We start from the raw sequence: 16,461 nt of genomic DNA on the forward strand, positions 1-16,461 counted from the left end.
TTGGCTGATTTAGTTTTACGTTTTATTCGTGAGGGTGGCTTTTATCATTTGATCTAAGTTTTAGTGCATGTCCTTTGTCCCTCTGTGTCCTCCACCCTAGTGCTTTTAGGGTGGAGGTTTTAATGTGTTGCAGAGTGGCTGGCCTTTCCTTTCTATTCTCATGGTCAGCCAGCCACTGTAATCTGCTTTCTTGTTTTACTCGCTTCTGTTTCTAGTGTCTCTTTGTTGTTTTCTTGTCCTCTTTTGTTCCTTTTAGTGTTCTTTGCCTTTCCTTCATTCTTGTGTTTTTCCTTTCTTTCTGTTTTGTGTTATATGTATCGTCTGTTCTATTCTCACACTTGTTTCATTTTTTTATTGGGAACAAGGGAGCGATGACCTCATAGTTTGGTCCCCTACCTCTCTTTTAAACCCACCAACCAACCAACCAACCTACATCCTTCTGAATCTGCTTAAGGTATTCACCTCTTGGTCTCCCTCTATGATTTTTATCTTCTACATGTTCTAACAAATGATCCCTTCTAGTCAAGTTGCGCCACAAATTTCTCTTCTCCCCATTTCTATTCAGTTACGTAATCTACCCATCTAATCTTCAGCATTCTTCTGTAGCACCACATTTCAGAAGCTTCTATTCTCTTCTTGTCTAAATTATATTGTCCTTGACTCCATACAAATACTTTCAGAAAAGACTTCTTGACACTTAAATCTATACTTGATGTTAACAAATTTCCTTTCTTCAGAAATACTTTCCTTGCCATAGCCAGTCCACATTTTATATCCTCTCTACTTTGACCATCTTCACTTATTTTGCTCCCCAAATAGTAAAACTCATTTTCTAATTTTAAGTGACTCATTTTCTAATCTAATTTCCTCAGAATGACCTGATTTAGTTCAACTACATTCCACTATCCTCATTTTGCCTTTGTTGATCTTCATCTTATATCCTCCTTTCAAGACACTGTCCATTCTGCTCAACTCTTCTTCCAAGTCCTTTGCTGTTTCTGACAAAATTGCAATGGTGTCGGCAAACCTCAAAGTGTTTATTTCTTCACCCTGGATTTTAATTCCTAATCCAATTTTTTTGTTTCCTTTACTGCTTGCTCAGTATACAGATTGAATAACATTGGGGATAGGCTACAACCCTGTCTCACTCCCTTCTCAACCACTGCTTCCCTTTCGTACCCCTCGACTCTTATAACTGTTGTCTGGTTTCTGTATAAATTGCAAATAACCTTTTGCTCCCTGCATGTTATTCTTGCCACCATCAGAATATGATAGTGAGTATTCCAGTCAACATTGTAAAAAGCTTTCTCTAAATCTACAAATGCTATAAACATAGGTTTGCCTTTCCTTAATCTATCTTCTAAGATAAGTTGTGGGGTCAGTATTGCCTCGCATGTTGTTACATTTCTATGGAATCCAAACTGATCTTCCCCAAGGCTGGCTTCTATCAGTTTCTCTATTCGTCTGTAGAGAATTTGTGTTAGTATTTTGAAACCATGACTTATTAAAGTGATAGTTCAGTAATTTTCACACCTGTCAACACCTGCTTTCTTTGGAATTGGAATTATTATTTTTTTTTAAAGTCTGAGGGGTTGCTAGTCCCCCATCGGGCGCCTCCCCGGGTGGCGGATTGGGGAATGCTCTCCAGATATGGGGGGTACCGGGGAAATAAAATACCCGGGGTGGACCAAAACTAGCACGGGTAGGGAAGACTCGTTAAGCCATGGTGAAGGCAAATCCCTAGGGGTAGAGTACCCCAAAATCAAGACTCCTGGTCCTCCAGGTTGGGGGTTGTGCAGAGGGCTACCAACCCACTCATGTAAAACAATGGCCGGTCAGGACACTCAAGGTAGAAAGCTGGACTTCATGTGAATGAAGAAAAGACAGAATATCTAGTCATAAGTAAAAAACTCCAAAAGAATACACCACTGACCGTAAATGGTCTCACTTTCAAGGCAGTTGACCACTTCAAGTACTTAGGGAGTCTTTTTAGCAGAGACAATAGAGCAGAAATAGAAATAGACGCCCGTCTAGCAGCAGCTAATAGAACTTTTTACAGCTGTATCAAAATTTTAAGGATGAGATCACTTAGTACTGAATTCAAAATCCGTTTTTATCAGTCAACTATTGTACCAGTAGCATTATATGGATGTGAAGCTATAACATTCAGGAAAAAAGATGAAGAAAAACTGTTGATATTTGAAAGAAAAATACTAAGAAAAATATTTGGACCAATCTTCGATGAAAATGTCATGGAGTGGAGGATAAGGAAAAATGAAGAACTACGGGAGCTGTACAAACATAGTACCATTGTGGAAATGTTAAAGAAGAGAAGACTGAACTGGGCTGGTCATGTAGCAAGGATGCCGGAGAACAGACTACCCAAAATAGCATCCACTAAGAAATTAGAAGGAAAGAGAAGAAGAGGAAGACCTCGAATTAGGTGGATGGAGAATATCCGGGAAGATGCAGCTAGGATGGGCATCAACTCTGATTGGACAACAATGTCCCTGGATAGAAATAATTGGAAGAGGCTCGTAGAGCAGGTGTATGGTCGATAAGGCCTTAGCCACGTGTAAAGTAAAGTAAAGTAAGAGGGTATTTTGTCTGTCTCATACTTACCAGATGGAAAGAGTTTTGTCATGGCTACCTCGCACTCTCTCAAGGGTGTTATTAGTTCTAATGGAATGTTGTCTACTCCCGGGGCCTCATTTTGACTTAGGTCTTTCAGAGCTCTATGAGATTCTTCAAGCAATATCATACCTCCCTTCTCTCTTCGTCTGCATCTTCTTACCTTTTCAAACTATTGCCCCCAAGTACTTCTTCCTTGTACGGACCTTCCACCTTTCCACATTCCCTTCTTTGGTTAGGACTGGTTTTCCATCTGAACTCTTGATATCCATAAAGTTGGTTCTCTTTTCTCCAAAGGTCTCTATAATTTTCCTGCAGGCAGTATCTATCTTACCCCTTGTGATATATGCCTCTACATCCTTACATTTGTACTCTAGCAATTCCTGCTTAGCCATTTTGCACTTTCTGTCGATGTCATTTTTGAGAAGTTTGTAATCCTTTTCGCTAGCTTCATTTACTACATTTTTATATTTTCTCATTTCATCAGTTAAATTCAATATCTCTTGTGTTACCCAAGGATTTCTACTATCCCTTGTTTTCTTACCTATTTGATCCTGTGCTGCCTTCACTATTTCATCTGCAAAGCTACCCATTCTTCCTCAAATGTAGTTCTTTCCCCTGTTCTTGTCAATGATTCCCTGATGGTCTCTCTGAAACTCTTTACATCCTCTGGTTCTTTCAGTTTATCCAGGTCCCATCTCCTTAAATTACTACCATTTTGCAGTTGCCTCAGTTTTACTCTACAGTTCATAACCAATAGATTGTAGTCAGAGTCGACATCTGCCCCTGTAAGTGTCTTACAATTTAAAACCTGGTTCCTAAATCTCTGTCTTACGTATCTGAAACCGTCCAGTGTCTCCAGGCCTCTTCCACAAATACAACCTTCTTTCATGAGTCTTAACCCAAGTGTTACCCATGATTAAGTTATGCTCTGTGTATAATTCTACCAGGTGGCTTTCACTTTAATTCCTTATACCTAGTCCATAATCACATACTACTTTTCCTCTTCTTTCTTTTCCTACTATCAAATTCTAGTCCCCCATGACTATTAAATTTTCACTCCCTTAACTGTCAGAATAATTACTTTCATTACATCATGCATTTCTTCAATCTCTTTCTCATCTGTGGAGCTAGTTGGCATATAAACTAGTTGGCATATAAACTTGAGCAACTGGCATGAGCTTTGTGTCTATCTTGGCTAGAATAATGCGTTCACTCTGCTGTTCATAGTAGCTTTTCCGCATTCCTTGTTTTTTTTTCTTTTTTTTTTATTCATTATTAAACCTACTCTTGCATTACCCATATTTGGTTTTGTATTTATAACCCTGTATTCACATGACCAGAAGTCTTATTCCCGCTGTGTCTAACTTAAGCCTATCCACTTCTCTTTTTAAATTTTGTAAACTACCTGCCCGATTAAGGGATCTGACATTCCACTCTCTGATCTGTAGAATGACAGTTTTATCTCTCCTGATAATGACTTCCTCCTGATTAGTCACCACCCGGAGATCCAAATGGGGGACTATTTTACACACAAGAGGATGCCGTCGTCATTTAACCATACCCTCAAGAAAAATTACAGCTGTAGTTTCCCCTTACTTTCAGTTGTTTGTAGTATGAGCACCACAAGGCCATTCTAGTTTAGTTACAAGGCCCATCCAGACTGTTGCCCCTTCAACTACTGAAAAGGCTGCTGCTCCTCTTCAGGAACCACACGTTTGTCTGGCCTCTCATCAGTTATCCCTCCATTGTGCTTGACCTAAAGTATGGGTATCGTTGGGGCACCCAGGCCTCTACCAACAGCAGGGTCCATGGTTCATGTCTCCAAAAGAAGTAGCATCCATTATAAAATCATTTTAAGTCTTCTAGTGGTTATGATAACATATTAGCAAAGTTAATCAAAGAGTTCTCATGTAAGTTGGGTTCTGTCATAAGTTATTTGTGTAATCAACCTCTTATCAGCAGAACATTTCCAGGCTGTCCAAAATATGCCAAGGTTAAGCCCATTTACAAGAAGGGGGATAAAGAGATACCATCAAATTTCACTTTTGTGAGATTTTTCAAAAAATATTGGAAAACGTTGTGTTGAAGCATCTTCTTAAGCACCTGACTACAAATAATATATTGTCCAAGTCACAGTTTGTGTTACTGAAAGGTTCTGATATAGAGAAAGCTATTTACATGTACATTGAGAATGTAGTTAATTCATTTGATAACAAAATAGAGGCTACTGGCATTTTCTGTGACCTACCAAAAGCCTTTGACCGTGTGAATCACAGCATTCTCTTAAGTAATTAGAATATTATGGTGTCATTGGCAGTGCTGCAAAATGGTTCGAGTCTTATCTAGCTAACAGGAAACAAAGGGTGTTGTTGAGAAGTACCTGTGAAGTAAGCTGTCAAAGTCTTTGTCTGATTGGGAATTAATTACATGTGGTGTTCCTCAAGGTTACATCTTGGGACTGTTGCCTTTCCTAGTGTACATCAATGACCTCTCATCTGTTAAATTGCCAGATGCTAATTTTGTTTTGTTTGCAGATGATACAAACATTGCAATAAGTAGGAAGTGAAGTACAGATTTAGAAATTTGTGCTAATCAAATTTTCACTGACATTAATAATAAATAGTTTAAAGCGAATTCACTGTCATTAAACTTTGAAAAGACTTTATATACACAGTTCAGAACCTGTAAGAGATTTCCTTTCACAAAACTTAAAACATTAACTCTGCTATCCTTATACATAAATGAGATTATTATATTTTTGTACGCCAAACATGAATTATTTGAGAGAAACCATTTTGTCCATTCACGTGATACTAGAAATAAAGAAAATTTTATGCTCCCCACCAACCACCTCAGACTGTATGCCCAGGGATCTCAATACATGGGATGAAAATTTGTAATAAATTAAAAGGCAACAAGTTGATGCAGATGAAATTAGGTTCATTTAAAAGAAAGCTATATGAAGTACTGACACTGAAGTGTTGTTACTCAGTGGATGGATTCATACAGGACAAACTTAAAATTTGAGCTTGATACAATGTGTTACACATTCCAAGAAATATCCTTATAGTGTTGTTATTTATTGTAGTGCTATTATTTATTAACGTAAAAATCATTGTAACTGTATTATAAATTTTTGACATGTCTCCTGTATGCAAACCAAATGGATTGCAAATGTACATCAGAAGATGAATAAAACACAATTCTCATGTGTATAACATATAAAGATATGGAGATCAAAGTGGGTGACAGTGTTAAATTTCTGGGATTACAACTCGATAGTAAATTCAGTTGGGAAGGTCATACCACAGAATTGCTGAAGCACCTAAGCAAGTCTGTATTTGCAGTGAGAATGATGTCAGATGCAGGAGATATAAATGTAAAAAAAAAAAACTCGAATACTTTTCTTACTTGCATTCTGTTATGTTATAGGGGATCATATTCTGGGGTAACTCATCAAACTGAGCAAAAGCTTTTAGCATGCAAAAGCACGTAATAAGATTCATTTGTGGTGTAAATTCAAGAACATCATGTAGAAACTCGTTCAAGGAACTTTGTATTCTAACCACTGCTTCTCAGTATCTTTATTCCTTACTGAAATTTGTTGCAAATGATATATCTTATTTCTAACCAATAGCTCAATACATAGTATCAATACTAGAAATAAGAACAATCTACATAAAGACCTAAAATCAATTACCGTGGTCAAAAAAGGGGTCCAATATTCAAGAATATACATTTTCAATAATTTGCCAGCAATAATTACAGATAAAACAAGTTTAAACAGAGTTTGAAAAAAAAGTGACTGGCAACTCCTACTAATCTATAGATGAATATCTTAACAGAGACTGTTAGACCAGCATAAGTAAAAATGCCAATTTGATTTCAGTTTTGACAGCAGTTGGTCACAACAGTCAAGATTAGATATTTTATGTATGATAAATTTATTAAAATTGCATGACAATGTTACATTCTGACAGTGTGTTAATTCTGTAAATATTAGCAGTTCCAGTTTACTGTAATTTATTCACCTATTTTGACAATCTCCTGACAAATGGTCAAGGTAGTGAGTACCTTCATTAACATGTTTTATATTTTTTGTGCTATACTTTCTGACATGTTCTACACCCATGCATCAACATTGCATAAGAATTACATACCAACAATTTACGTAAATGTCCTGGAAGAAATATGCAGTGAACTCAAGGACAGCATTATCTGGATTTCAGTTGATGAAGCTACAGACACTTGTGGCTGTTACCCTGGAAATTTAATTGTTGGTACTTTAAAAGAAGAGAGTCTTCTTGTTTCCATTCAGCAGCCTGCAAAGAACTTAAAAACTTAAATCGTTCTATGATCATCAGATTTGTGAATGAGGGTATTAGAAAAATATTTCTGCACATGAAAAGGTGTTTGTGTTTATTTCAGGTGCTGCTCCCTCTATGATCAAAGCAACAAAAGCCCTCCCAATATTTTATCCCAAATTGATTCATGTGATGTGCTTTGCTCATGGAGTACATTGGTACATTGCCTTGCTGAAGAAGTACTTCCCATGTTTGTGAATGTAAATAAACTGATTTCATCCACAAAGTACCGAGCGAGGTGGCGCAGTGGTTAGACACTGGACTCGCATTCGGGAGGACGACGGTTCAATCCCGCGTCCGGCCATCCTGATTTAGGTTTTCCGTGATTTCCCTAAATCGCTCCAGGCAAATGCTGGGATGGTTCCTTTCAAAGGGCACGGCCAACTTCCTTCCCCGTCCTTCCCTAATCCGATGAGACCAGTGACCTCGCTGTCTGGTCTCCTTCCCCGAAACAACCAACCAACCAACTATCCACAAAGTAATTGTTTCTGAAGGCTCCTGCTCACATCAACACCTACAAAGAGAAAGTATGAAATGTGCCTTTACCTCTCTAAACAATGGTAACTTGTTGCTGTACATGGGTTGAAGCTGTGTTGTTTTACAATGAACATTTAGAGGCCATTAGAGGGGTAGTACACAACTTTGATAGTGCAGAGGCTTTGGCAGTTTGCCAGTGCAAGGAAGCTTTTAATTATTCCGGTATTAAAAGACACATTGCTGTGATTAGCACTCATGTTTCCCATATACTTGCAAGTATTAAAAAGCTTGAAACTCAAGGTTTGGCATTGAATGAATCTATTCAGTTAGTGGATAAAATTGTTCTAGTGAACTCCTCATAGCTGGAGGTACTCCCAAAAAAACTTAAAGAAAAGGTTGATAACATTTTAAACAATAACTGAGGCTTTGAAACCTTGTGCCAAATTGATAGTTTTATTAATGGGACAGGTAAACTTTTACCAGAAACAATAAGTGCTAATGTAGCACCCAGATTCAAATACTGCCCAGCTACCTCAGTTGATGTAGAACTTACCTTTGTGCTTATAAAAATGTTTTGAGTGATTAAAGACTCAATCTTGGTAGTGAATATTTGAAACAGTACTTGTGTGTATTGAACTGAGGACCTAGAAACAATGGAGAGGCTTCATCCCACCATAGCACTCAGTGGCTCACAACCCAACCGCAATCCACCCACCCCACCGCCATCCCACACTGAACCCAGGGTAGTTGTGTGGTTTGGCCCCAGTGGATGCCCCCACTCTCCTCCTCCTCCGTGGAATGTCTCATACCGGGCAAGTGTAACCCCAAATAAGCCCGCATTCACTGAGGCAGATGGAAAACTGCCTTAAAAACCATTGACAGGCTGGTCAGCACACCGAACCTCGACACTAATCTGCCAGGTGGATTCGTGCCAGGGACCAACATGCCTTCCCACTCGGGAAGCAGCACATTAGACCGCACGGCTAACTGGGGAGGCTGGAACAGTACTTCGTTGTTTATGTTTACAGTAGTAGAGAAATGTAAAATAAAGGCCCTCTTCCTAACCCCTACCAGAAAGTATAGAATAAATGATAACAGCGATATGAATGTACTGTTTTTTCTCATGGCTGGCACTCTTCCTCATAATTGATATGCACAGGTTCAACATTGAGATTGATGTACACAGTAACCACCATGTGTTTTTATTATTTGCTCTTGCGTATTTCAACACTTTTCGTATATTTTTTAACCATTTTTCATGCTTATTTGCATGCATATTTTAAGGTTTTTATGATGCATGTAATCCGCTCTCCCAGATTGCAGATATGCTGTAGCATACTACACTGCATTATTACTTGAATAAAAGTTTAATGGTTGTAATCAGCATTCATCAGTTTGGTAGATGCCATGGAACATGTCATTTCACCAAGTGATTTGTTACACTACAGCCTAAAGATATTTAGCTGCTGCATGTGATTTGTTGCTGTTATACTAATGTCAGTACTGATTTGTCCAAAAATTGACATCACAGAATTTTAACAATTGGGAAATAGTATTTGCTAACACCTCTGCAAATAAAACTCACTTTGAAATCTGGTAGTATTATAGCAGCTGCTTCAGTCACTTATATAATGCAGAAATTAATGTCATGAATTCCTATAGTATCTCAGCTTGATCAATCAAGGTATAAAATTTGTGATGAGAACAGAGTGAGAGTGATAGCTATATTTTTTTCTGAAGTTATTTAAGAGAAAAGTGGATTGGTCACTGAGACATAAAACTGAGAGCTCCCTTCAACACAAATTGACACCATGTACAGTTGGAACCAGTACCAGTGAAAAAGCAATCAAGCATCAGAATCAATTATCCTCCATACAATTGATTTATTTTTGGATGTTTAGGAGAAACTTTGAAAATATGGTTTCAAATATATAATGACCCTTCCAACAAAATGTAAAAGTGTACTATGTTGTGTGAAAGACAATCTGAGGCACTGAAAACTGCATATAAATTGTGTACTGTGTGAGTGTGATGTCATATGTTAACAATATTATGAGATGGAAAGTTGCTACTCACCATATAGCGGAGATGCTGAGTCGCAGATAGACACAACAAAAAGATTTTCACACATAAAGATTTCACACAATGGCCTTTGTCAACAATAGACACACACACACATACACAAACACACACACACACACACACGCACACACACACACGCAAGTGCATTTCAAACACACGACTGCAGTCTCAGGCAACCAGCAGCACCAGTGCATGATGGGTGGTGGTGGTGGGGGGGGGGGGGGGGGGGGGGGGAGGAGCAGAGATAGTATGGTGGGGATGATGGACAGTGAAGTGCTGCAGGTTGGGCAGTGAGCAAGGAAAGGTGGGGAGAAAAAGGGGGGGGGGGTGAGTAGTGGAAAAGGAGAGGCACAAAGAGAAATAAATAAAAAAATAAAATAAATAAATAAAAGGACTGGATATGATGGTGGAATGATGGCTGTGTAGTGCTAGAATGGGAGCAGGGAAGGGGCTGGATGGGTGAGGACAGCGACTAACAAAGGTTGAGGCCAGGAGGGTTACGGGAACATAGGAAAGTTCCCCCCTGCACAATTCAGAAAAGCTGGTGTTGGTGGGAAGGATCCATATGGCACAGGCGAGTTAATGAAAACTATATAAGAAACAGTGAAATATACAATCCAATTCTGCTGAAGACAACAGGACATTCAGACAAATGAGGCTCCACTCAAGAATGTAACAAGCAACTGGTTGAAGACAAGCCTGCCCTCTTACATTTAGATGGCACAGAAGCAACTGTTGCAGATGGAGGAGCTTTAATAACATTGGCAGAAGAGGAACAAGTGTCAGCATCAACAGCTACAACATCAACAAGGAACATAAAATCAATAGCAACAGAAGATCAAGGATGCAGTGAAGTGGACAAAAGGAGAAGAACAATGGTGATGGGAGGAGCATTATTACCACGAGCAGGGCAGGAATCAACAGCTACAGCAGCAACCATAGAAGAATAGCATGGAGCAGTGTGTATAAAAGGAGGACATTGCCTCCTTCCCATCTAAAGGATTTTTTAATAGAAGAAAGGAAGAAGAAGTGCCCGAGATGAGTAACTTCATTTAATAATACTTCACCAGAATTTTCAGTCAATAAGAAGCAGAATGCAACAATTAAAAATTTAAATGGAAGCCATAGTCAGCTTGGTTGTCTGCATTACTGAACACTTGTATAAATGAACTTAAATTGAATACATAGTTTTACTTTATTATGAATTAGCTTGTTACTATAGCAGAAGATTAAAGAGGAGTGGAGGCTAATGCATTTGTGTGGAAAGAGGACTCCAATTCATAATTGGAAGTAACATGATTTCTTTGAGTGAAGAAAAACATTTTTAACTCTCAGTAGTAAAGTTAAAAGCACAAAACACTTAAAAAAACAGTTTGTATTGTGCTTATATAGGTCTCCTAATGGTGATGTTGAAAATTTTTCTCTAAATTATACAAGTGCTGGACAAGATATGTAATCCTAAATGACACATTGTTATTTGTGAAGATTTGAATATCAATACGATGAAAGTGGTTGAAGTCAGAAACAGATTCTTGAATATCCTGTACAACCCTCACAATGGGTAACAAATGCCACAAGAATACCCAATCACTCATCCTCAATTATTGACCATATTCAAACAGATATCAACCACAAATGTTGTAAGGTAGCTGTCAAAAGTTTGTGGTATCAGAACATTCTTGTCAAATTACAGAACTTAAAATACCTACGAAGAAACAAACAAAAGTGTTTAACTGCAGTTTTTCAAATCAAAAAGTGTGAATTTGCTATGCAGATGACCAGCCAGACATGGTTAGAAGTATTTTCAGGAACACATGTAGTTGAAAAATTTGACCAATTCAGGAACATATTCAAAATTTGAGGAGACATTTCCTAATATAGTACATTCTGTTGGGGGATCTAGTAGAAAGAACTGGGTAAGGAAAGATATCAGGAAATCCTCTGAAACTCTCAAACATCTCACTGATATTAAAGAAAATAAGAGTGACCCAACCTTCTTACAGTTCTTTCTCAGCTACAAAAAAATGTACAGAAAACTTCTGCAGGAAGCAAAAACAATCCAAGAGGATAAGACCATACAGAACTCAAACAATAAAAGCAAACCCATTTGGAATATAGTAAAACAAGAAACTGGTGAAACAAAGCCAGAGCAAATGAACATAAAAATTAGAGATAAAGATACAGGATCATAATTATTGAGCTATATGAAATATAGTTGTCATATCTTCTGAATGGTTTGCGTTAGGACATTCAAACTGCCTGTGGTTTGCGTTAGGACATTCAAACTGCACAGTTGGCCATGGGGCATTATGGGAATTAGTATGCACTGTATGGTTTGGTTTAGTGACAAGGCCCACTTTCATTTGAATGGGTTTGTCAACAAGCAAAACTGGCACATTTGGGGACTGAGAATCCACATTTCATGATCAAAAAGTCTCTTTACCCTCAACGGGTGACTGTGTGGTGTGCAATGTCCAACCACGGAATAATAGGTACGATATTCTTTGATGGCATGGTGACTGCCTAACAGTACATGATGGGTTTGGAAGATGATTTTATCCCTATTATCCAAAGAGACACTGATTCTGACAAGATGTGGTTCATGTAAGATGGAGCTCACTCCTAGTGAAGCAGGAGAGTGTTTCATGTTCTGGAGGAGCACTTTGGAGGCCACATTCTGACTCTGGGGTACACAGAGGCCACTGGCATGGGCATTGATTGGTTGCCATATTCTCCAAATCTTCAGACGTGCAACTTCTTTTTGTGGGCTATGTTAGAGACAAGTGTACAGCAATAATGCCAAAACCATTGCTGAGCTGAAAAGAGCAACTGAGGATGTCACTGTCAGCATTGATCTTTCGACACTTCAGCAGGTCATGCAGAATTTTGGTATTCGTCTGCACCACGTCATCGCCAATGATGGCAGGCATATAACCTAAATCCGAATGTAGTGATATGTAGCAAATTTAAGTTTTTTTGTGTAGTTCAGTAATTATAACCCTGTAGTTCAATAGATAACCCTAAGGACCTGGTCAACTTTGTAAACAGCTACTTTAGTAGTATAGCAATCAGACTCCAAGAAAAGCTTCACCGTCAGTGTGCCAGCCACTGTACTCTTTGCGAGACAAGCCTGGAATACTCTTGCAGAAATGCAAACAGTGCACCTACTACCTCCACCACTGCAATTTTACCCCCCGACCCACTTGACAACCTCTCTGTACCCAGCATTGCTGAGCCAGGTGCAGGGGATACACCATAGACATGAGTGGCATCCACAGAATCTCAGCACTTTGCCAGAAGATGATGAGTATGTCACTTGTTGAAATGGTGTGGTCTTATGACACTGCCACCCGGCTGGAAAAAAAAAAATAGTTTTTACTCTATTAGAGGTCATTCAAGATAAAGGTATTACAAATAAATAAGCGAGTTGACCAATCACAAAATAGGCATAGAGGATGGAGTCAGCGTGTAAACAACACAATACATTGTAGTTTGTAATTTACTCCTGGAAGCTCAAAGCCAAGTTGTGTTATTGGAGGCGTCTTATGATTCATTTCTCTTGTTTGAAGCAGGCTCTTCTGCCTTATGTAATGCAGTGATAAACTGTGTGTCTTACATGAATCCAGCACTTAATTTACTCTGTCTCCACTCATAGATAAATGCCTATTAAGAGGGTTTTCTTGTGGCATTCTTACTACTTTCTTTTTTTTTTCCTTGTGTAAAGATAAAGTAACAACTTGACTGCAACCCAAGAACTTGTAAACAATCAATTTTGCTGAAAAAGCATGAAAGATCATATATTTTACCATCTCCATTCGCATATAATTTGATTTATATCTCTTTTTGACAAATGCACATGCACAAAGCACCAAAAGTTTTGTATGCAAATGCAATTTATCATTTTAGAATATATAAAACTAGCTGTGCTTGTTTAATGTAATTTAATAGATAAAAAATCTACTTACCAGACAGCGGCAGGAGAACACATGTATGAAAGGTGTTAACAGTTTGCAAGTTTTCAGAGCCAGTGGCTCCTCCTTCTACCAGAAGAGTTGAAGGGGAAGGAAGAGGGGTGAAGGAAAAGGAAGGACAGGTGAGGTTTAGGAAAAGGGGTGGAATTCAGAAATGTCACCCAGAATGCTGGGTCAGAGGAGACATACCGGGCAGGATGTGAACGAAGGACTCAGTCTTTCCTTTCTTGCAACACTCAGTAATGTGCAAAAAGCTTAAGTGACACAGACATATCCCAAAATACAGCAATTTCAGTGCTATGCATAAGTGAGCATTGTTCAAATGAAATGCAAACAAGCATAGCTAAAATATCAACAAAAATAATCAGTTTTTGGAAATAAAATGTAATTGGATAGATAAAAAAAAGTCTACTCACCAAGCAGAACAGGAGAAAACACATATAAAAGGTATTACAGTTTGCAAGCTTTCAGATCCAGTGGCATCTTCTTCTGCCAGAAGGGTTGAAGGGCAGGGAAGAGAGGTGAAGGAAAAGGAAGGGCGAGGTTGAGGAAATTCGGAAGATTTTGGAAAAGTCACCCAGAATCCCATGTCAGGGGAGACCTACTGGATGGAATGTAAAGGGAAGATTGATTGTTGACAGAAGGGTTGAAGAGGAAGGAAGAAGGGAGAAGAAAGGCTGGAGAGGTCTAGGAAGAGGGGTAGATTTTGGGAAAGTCACCCAGAACTACAGGTCAGAGGAGACTTACCGTATGGGATGAGAAAGAAAGACAGACTGTTGGGGATGCATAGGACTAGATTTGAAAACCTGAGAGCTTAAAAGTGGAAGACAGGGTAATACGCAAGAGAGGATTACTACTAAAACATCATGCATGAGTTAATAAGAATGAGAAGCTAAGTGCATTCTACATGACAAAGGTGGGAGAGGGCAGTGAAAAATAGACAGGAAAGACACTGAAGAAAGAGAGTGAAGCAAAGAGTGTTTTTTCTTCACTGTAACTACTTTTCGTTGCCCACTCCAATTTTTGTTATGTACAATGCGCATAGCTTCTCACTCTTATTAACTTGTGCATGATGTTTTAGTAGTAATCTCTGTCTTGCATATTGTAGATACAGAAATCCTACAATAGGGAAAATAATTGTAGCTTTTCAAAAGTACTACTTTTGGACCCTTATTTTGTGAAATGGCATAAATTTATTGAACAGAATTTGTCAGCATTTCTTAAGAAAAACATAAAAATAACTACAATTAATACAACACTTAATTTTTATTTCATCAGTTTCAATGTACTATTTATTTGAGCATATTATTTATTGCAGTATGTTGCATGAAAAACGCTGGGAAACAGCAAATGCTGCAAATAAACTGAGGAATGGTTTGTTTAAAATTGATGATACTCGTGAAAAAGTGCAGTTAATGTCTGTTGAACTGGAAGAGTCACAAGTAAAGGGTAAATTTCTATGTATTCAAAAATCTCATTGCTGCCATTCAACAAACTGTAAACAGTAGCATTCTGAGACTTTCATTCTGTTTCCACAGTGGTAGAGTTCCAGCAACAGTGTGATGAATACCTTGTAACGATTATGACACAAAAAAGAGAGGCAGATGAACAACAGAAGTCGGTAGCTGCAAAGAGCTTAAGAATTGGTGAAGAGGAAGCAGCCTGCAAAAAGCTTGCTGATGTTGCCCAAGCAGATTTGAACCAGGCAATGCCTGCTCTAGAAGAAGCTATGAGGGTAATTACAAGATATCTGTGAAATAAGCTTTCAAAATGTTGTCAACATATACATATGTCTGCTTGTGTATGTAAACGTGCGGATGGATATGTGTATGTGTGTGTGTGTGTGTGTGTGTGTGTGTGTGTGAGAGTGTATACCTGTCCCTTTTTCCCCCTAAGGTAAGTCTTTCCGCTCCCCAGATTGGAATGACTCCTTACCCTCTCCCTTAAAACCCACATCCTTTCGTCTTTCCCTCTCCTTCCCTCTTTTCTGATGAAGCAACCATGGGTTGTGAAAGTTTGAATTTTGTGTGTGTGTTTGTGTTTGTGTTTGGCAGTGTCTCTATCAACTTACCAACGCTTTCGTTTGGTAAGTTACGTCATCTTTGTTTTTAGATATATTTTTCCCATGTGGAATGTTTATATACACCCCCCTATGAACCATGGACCTTGCTGTTGGAGGGGAGGCTTGCATGCCTCAGTGATACAGATGGCCGTACCGTAGGTGCAACCACAACGGAGGGGCATCTGTTGAGGGGCCACACAAACGTGTGGTTCCTGAAGAGGGGCAGCAGCCTTTTCAGTAGTTGCAGGGGCAACAGTCTGGGTGATTGACTGATCTGGCCTTGTAACACTAACCAAAACGGCCTTGCTGTCCTGGTACTGCGAACGGCTGAAAGCAAGGGGAAACTACAGCCGTAATTTTTCCCAAGGGCAAGCAGCTTTACTGTATGGTTAAATGTTGATGGCATCCTCTTGGGTAAAATATTCCGGAGGTAAAATAGTCCCCCATTTGGACTACTCAAGAGGACGTTGTTATCAGGAGAAAGAAAACTGGCGTTCTACGGATCGGAGCGTGGAATGTCAGATCCCTTAATCGAGCAGGTAGGTCAGAAAATTTAAAAAGGGAAATGGATAGGTTAAAGTTAGATATAGTGGGAATTAGTGAAGTTCGGTGGCAGAAGGAACAAGACTTTTGGTCAGGTGAATACAGCGGTATAAATACAAAATCAAATAGAGGTAATGCAGGAGTAGGTTTAATAATGAATAAAAAAATAGGCGTGCGGGTAAGTTACTACAAACAGCATAATGAACGCATTATTGTGGCCAAGATAGACACGAAGCCCACGCCTACTACAGTAGTACAAGTTTATATGCCAACTAGCTCTGCAGATGATGAAGAAATTGATGAAATGTATGATGAGATAAAAGAAATT

The 16,461-nt window shown here is 38.8% G+C and overlaps 1 protein-coding gene across 1 annotated transcript in view; it reads left to right on the plus strand.

Moving 5' to 3' along the window:
- Nucleotides 1-16,461, plus strand: part of LOC126092664 (dynein axonemal heavy chain 2) — a 994,477-nt gene that overhangs the window by 667,820 nt on the left and 310,196 nt on the right. Inside the window, exons 63-64 of the mRNA XM_049908386.1 lie at nt 14,847-14,977; nt 15,067-15,263. Of these exons, the coding sequence (XP_049764343.1) occupies nt 14,847-14,977; nt 15,067-15,263 (328 nt within the window). The remainder of the gene's footprint in view (nt 1-14,846; nt 14,978-15,066; nt 15,264-16,461) is intronic.

Source organism: Schistocerca cancellata, chromosome 7, assembly GCF_023864275.1.
Source record: "Schistocerca cancellata isolate TAMUIC-IGC-003103 chromosome 7, iqSchCanc2.1, whole genome shotgun sequence".
NCBI lineage: Eukaryota > Metazoa > Arthropoda > Insecta > Orthoptera > Acrididae > Schistocerca > Schistocerca cancellata.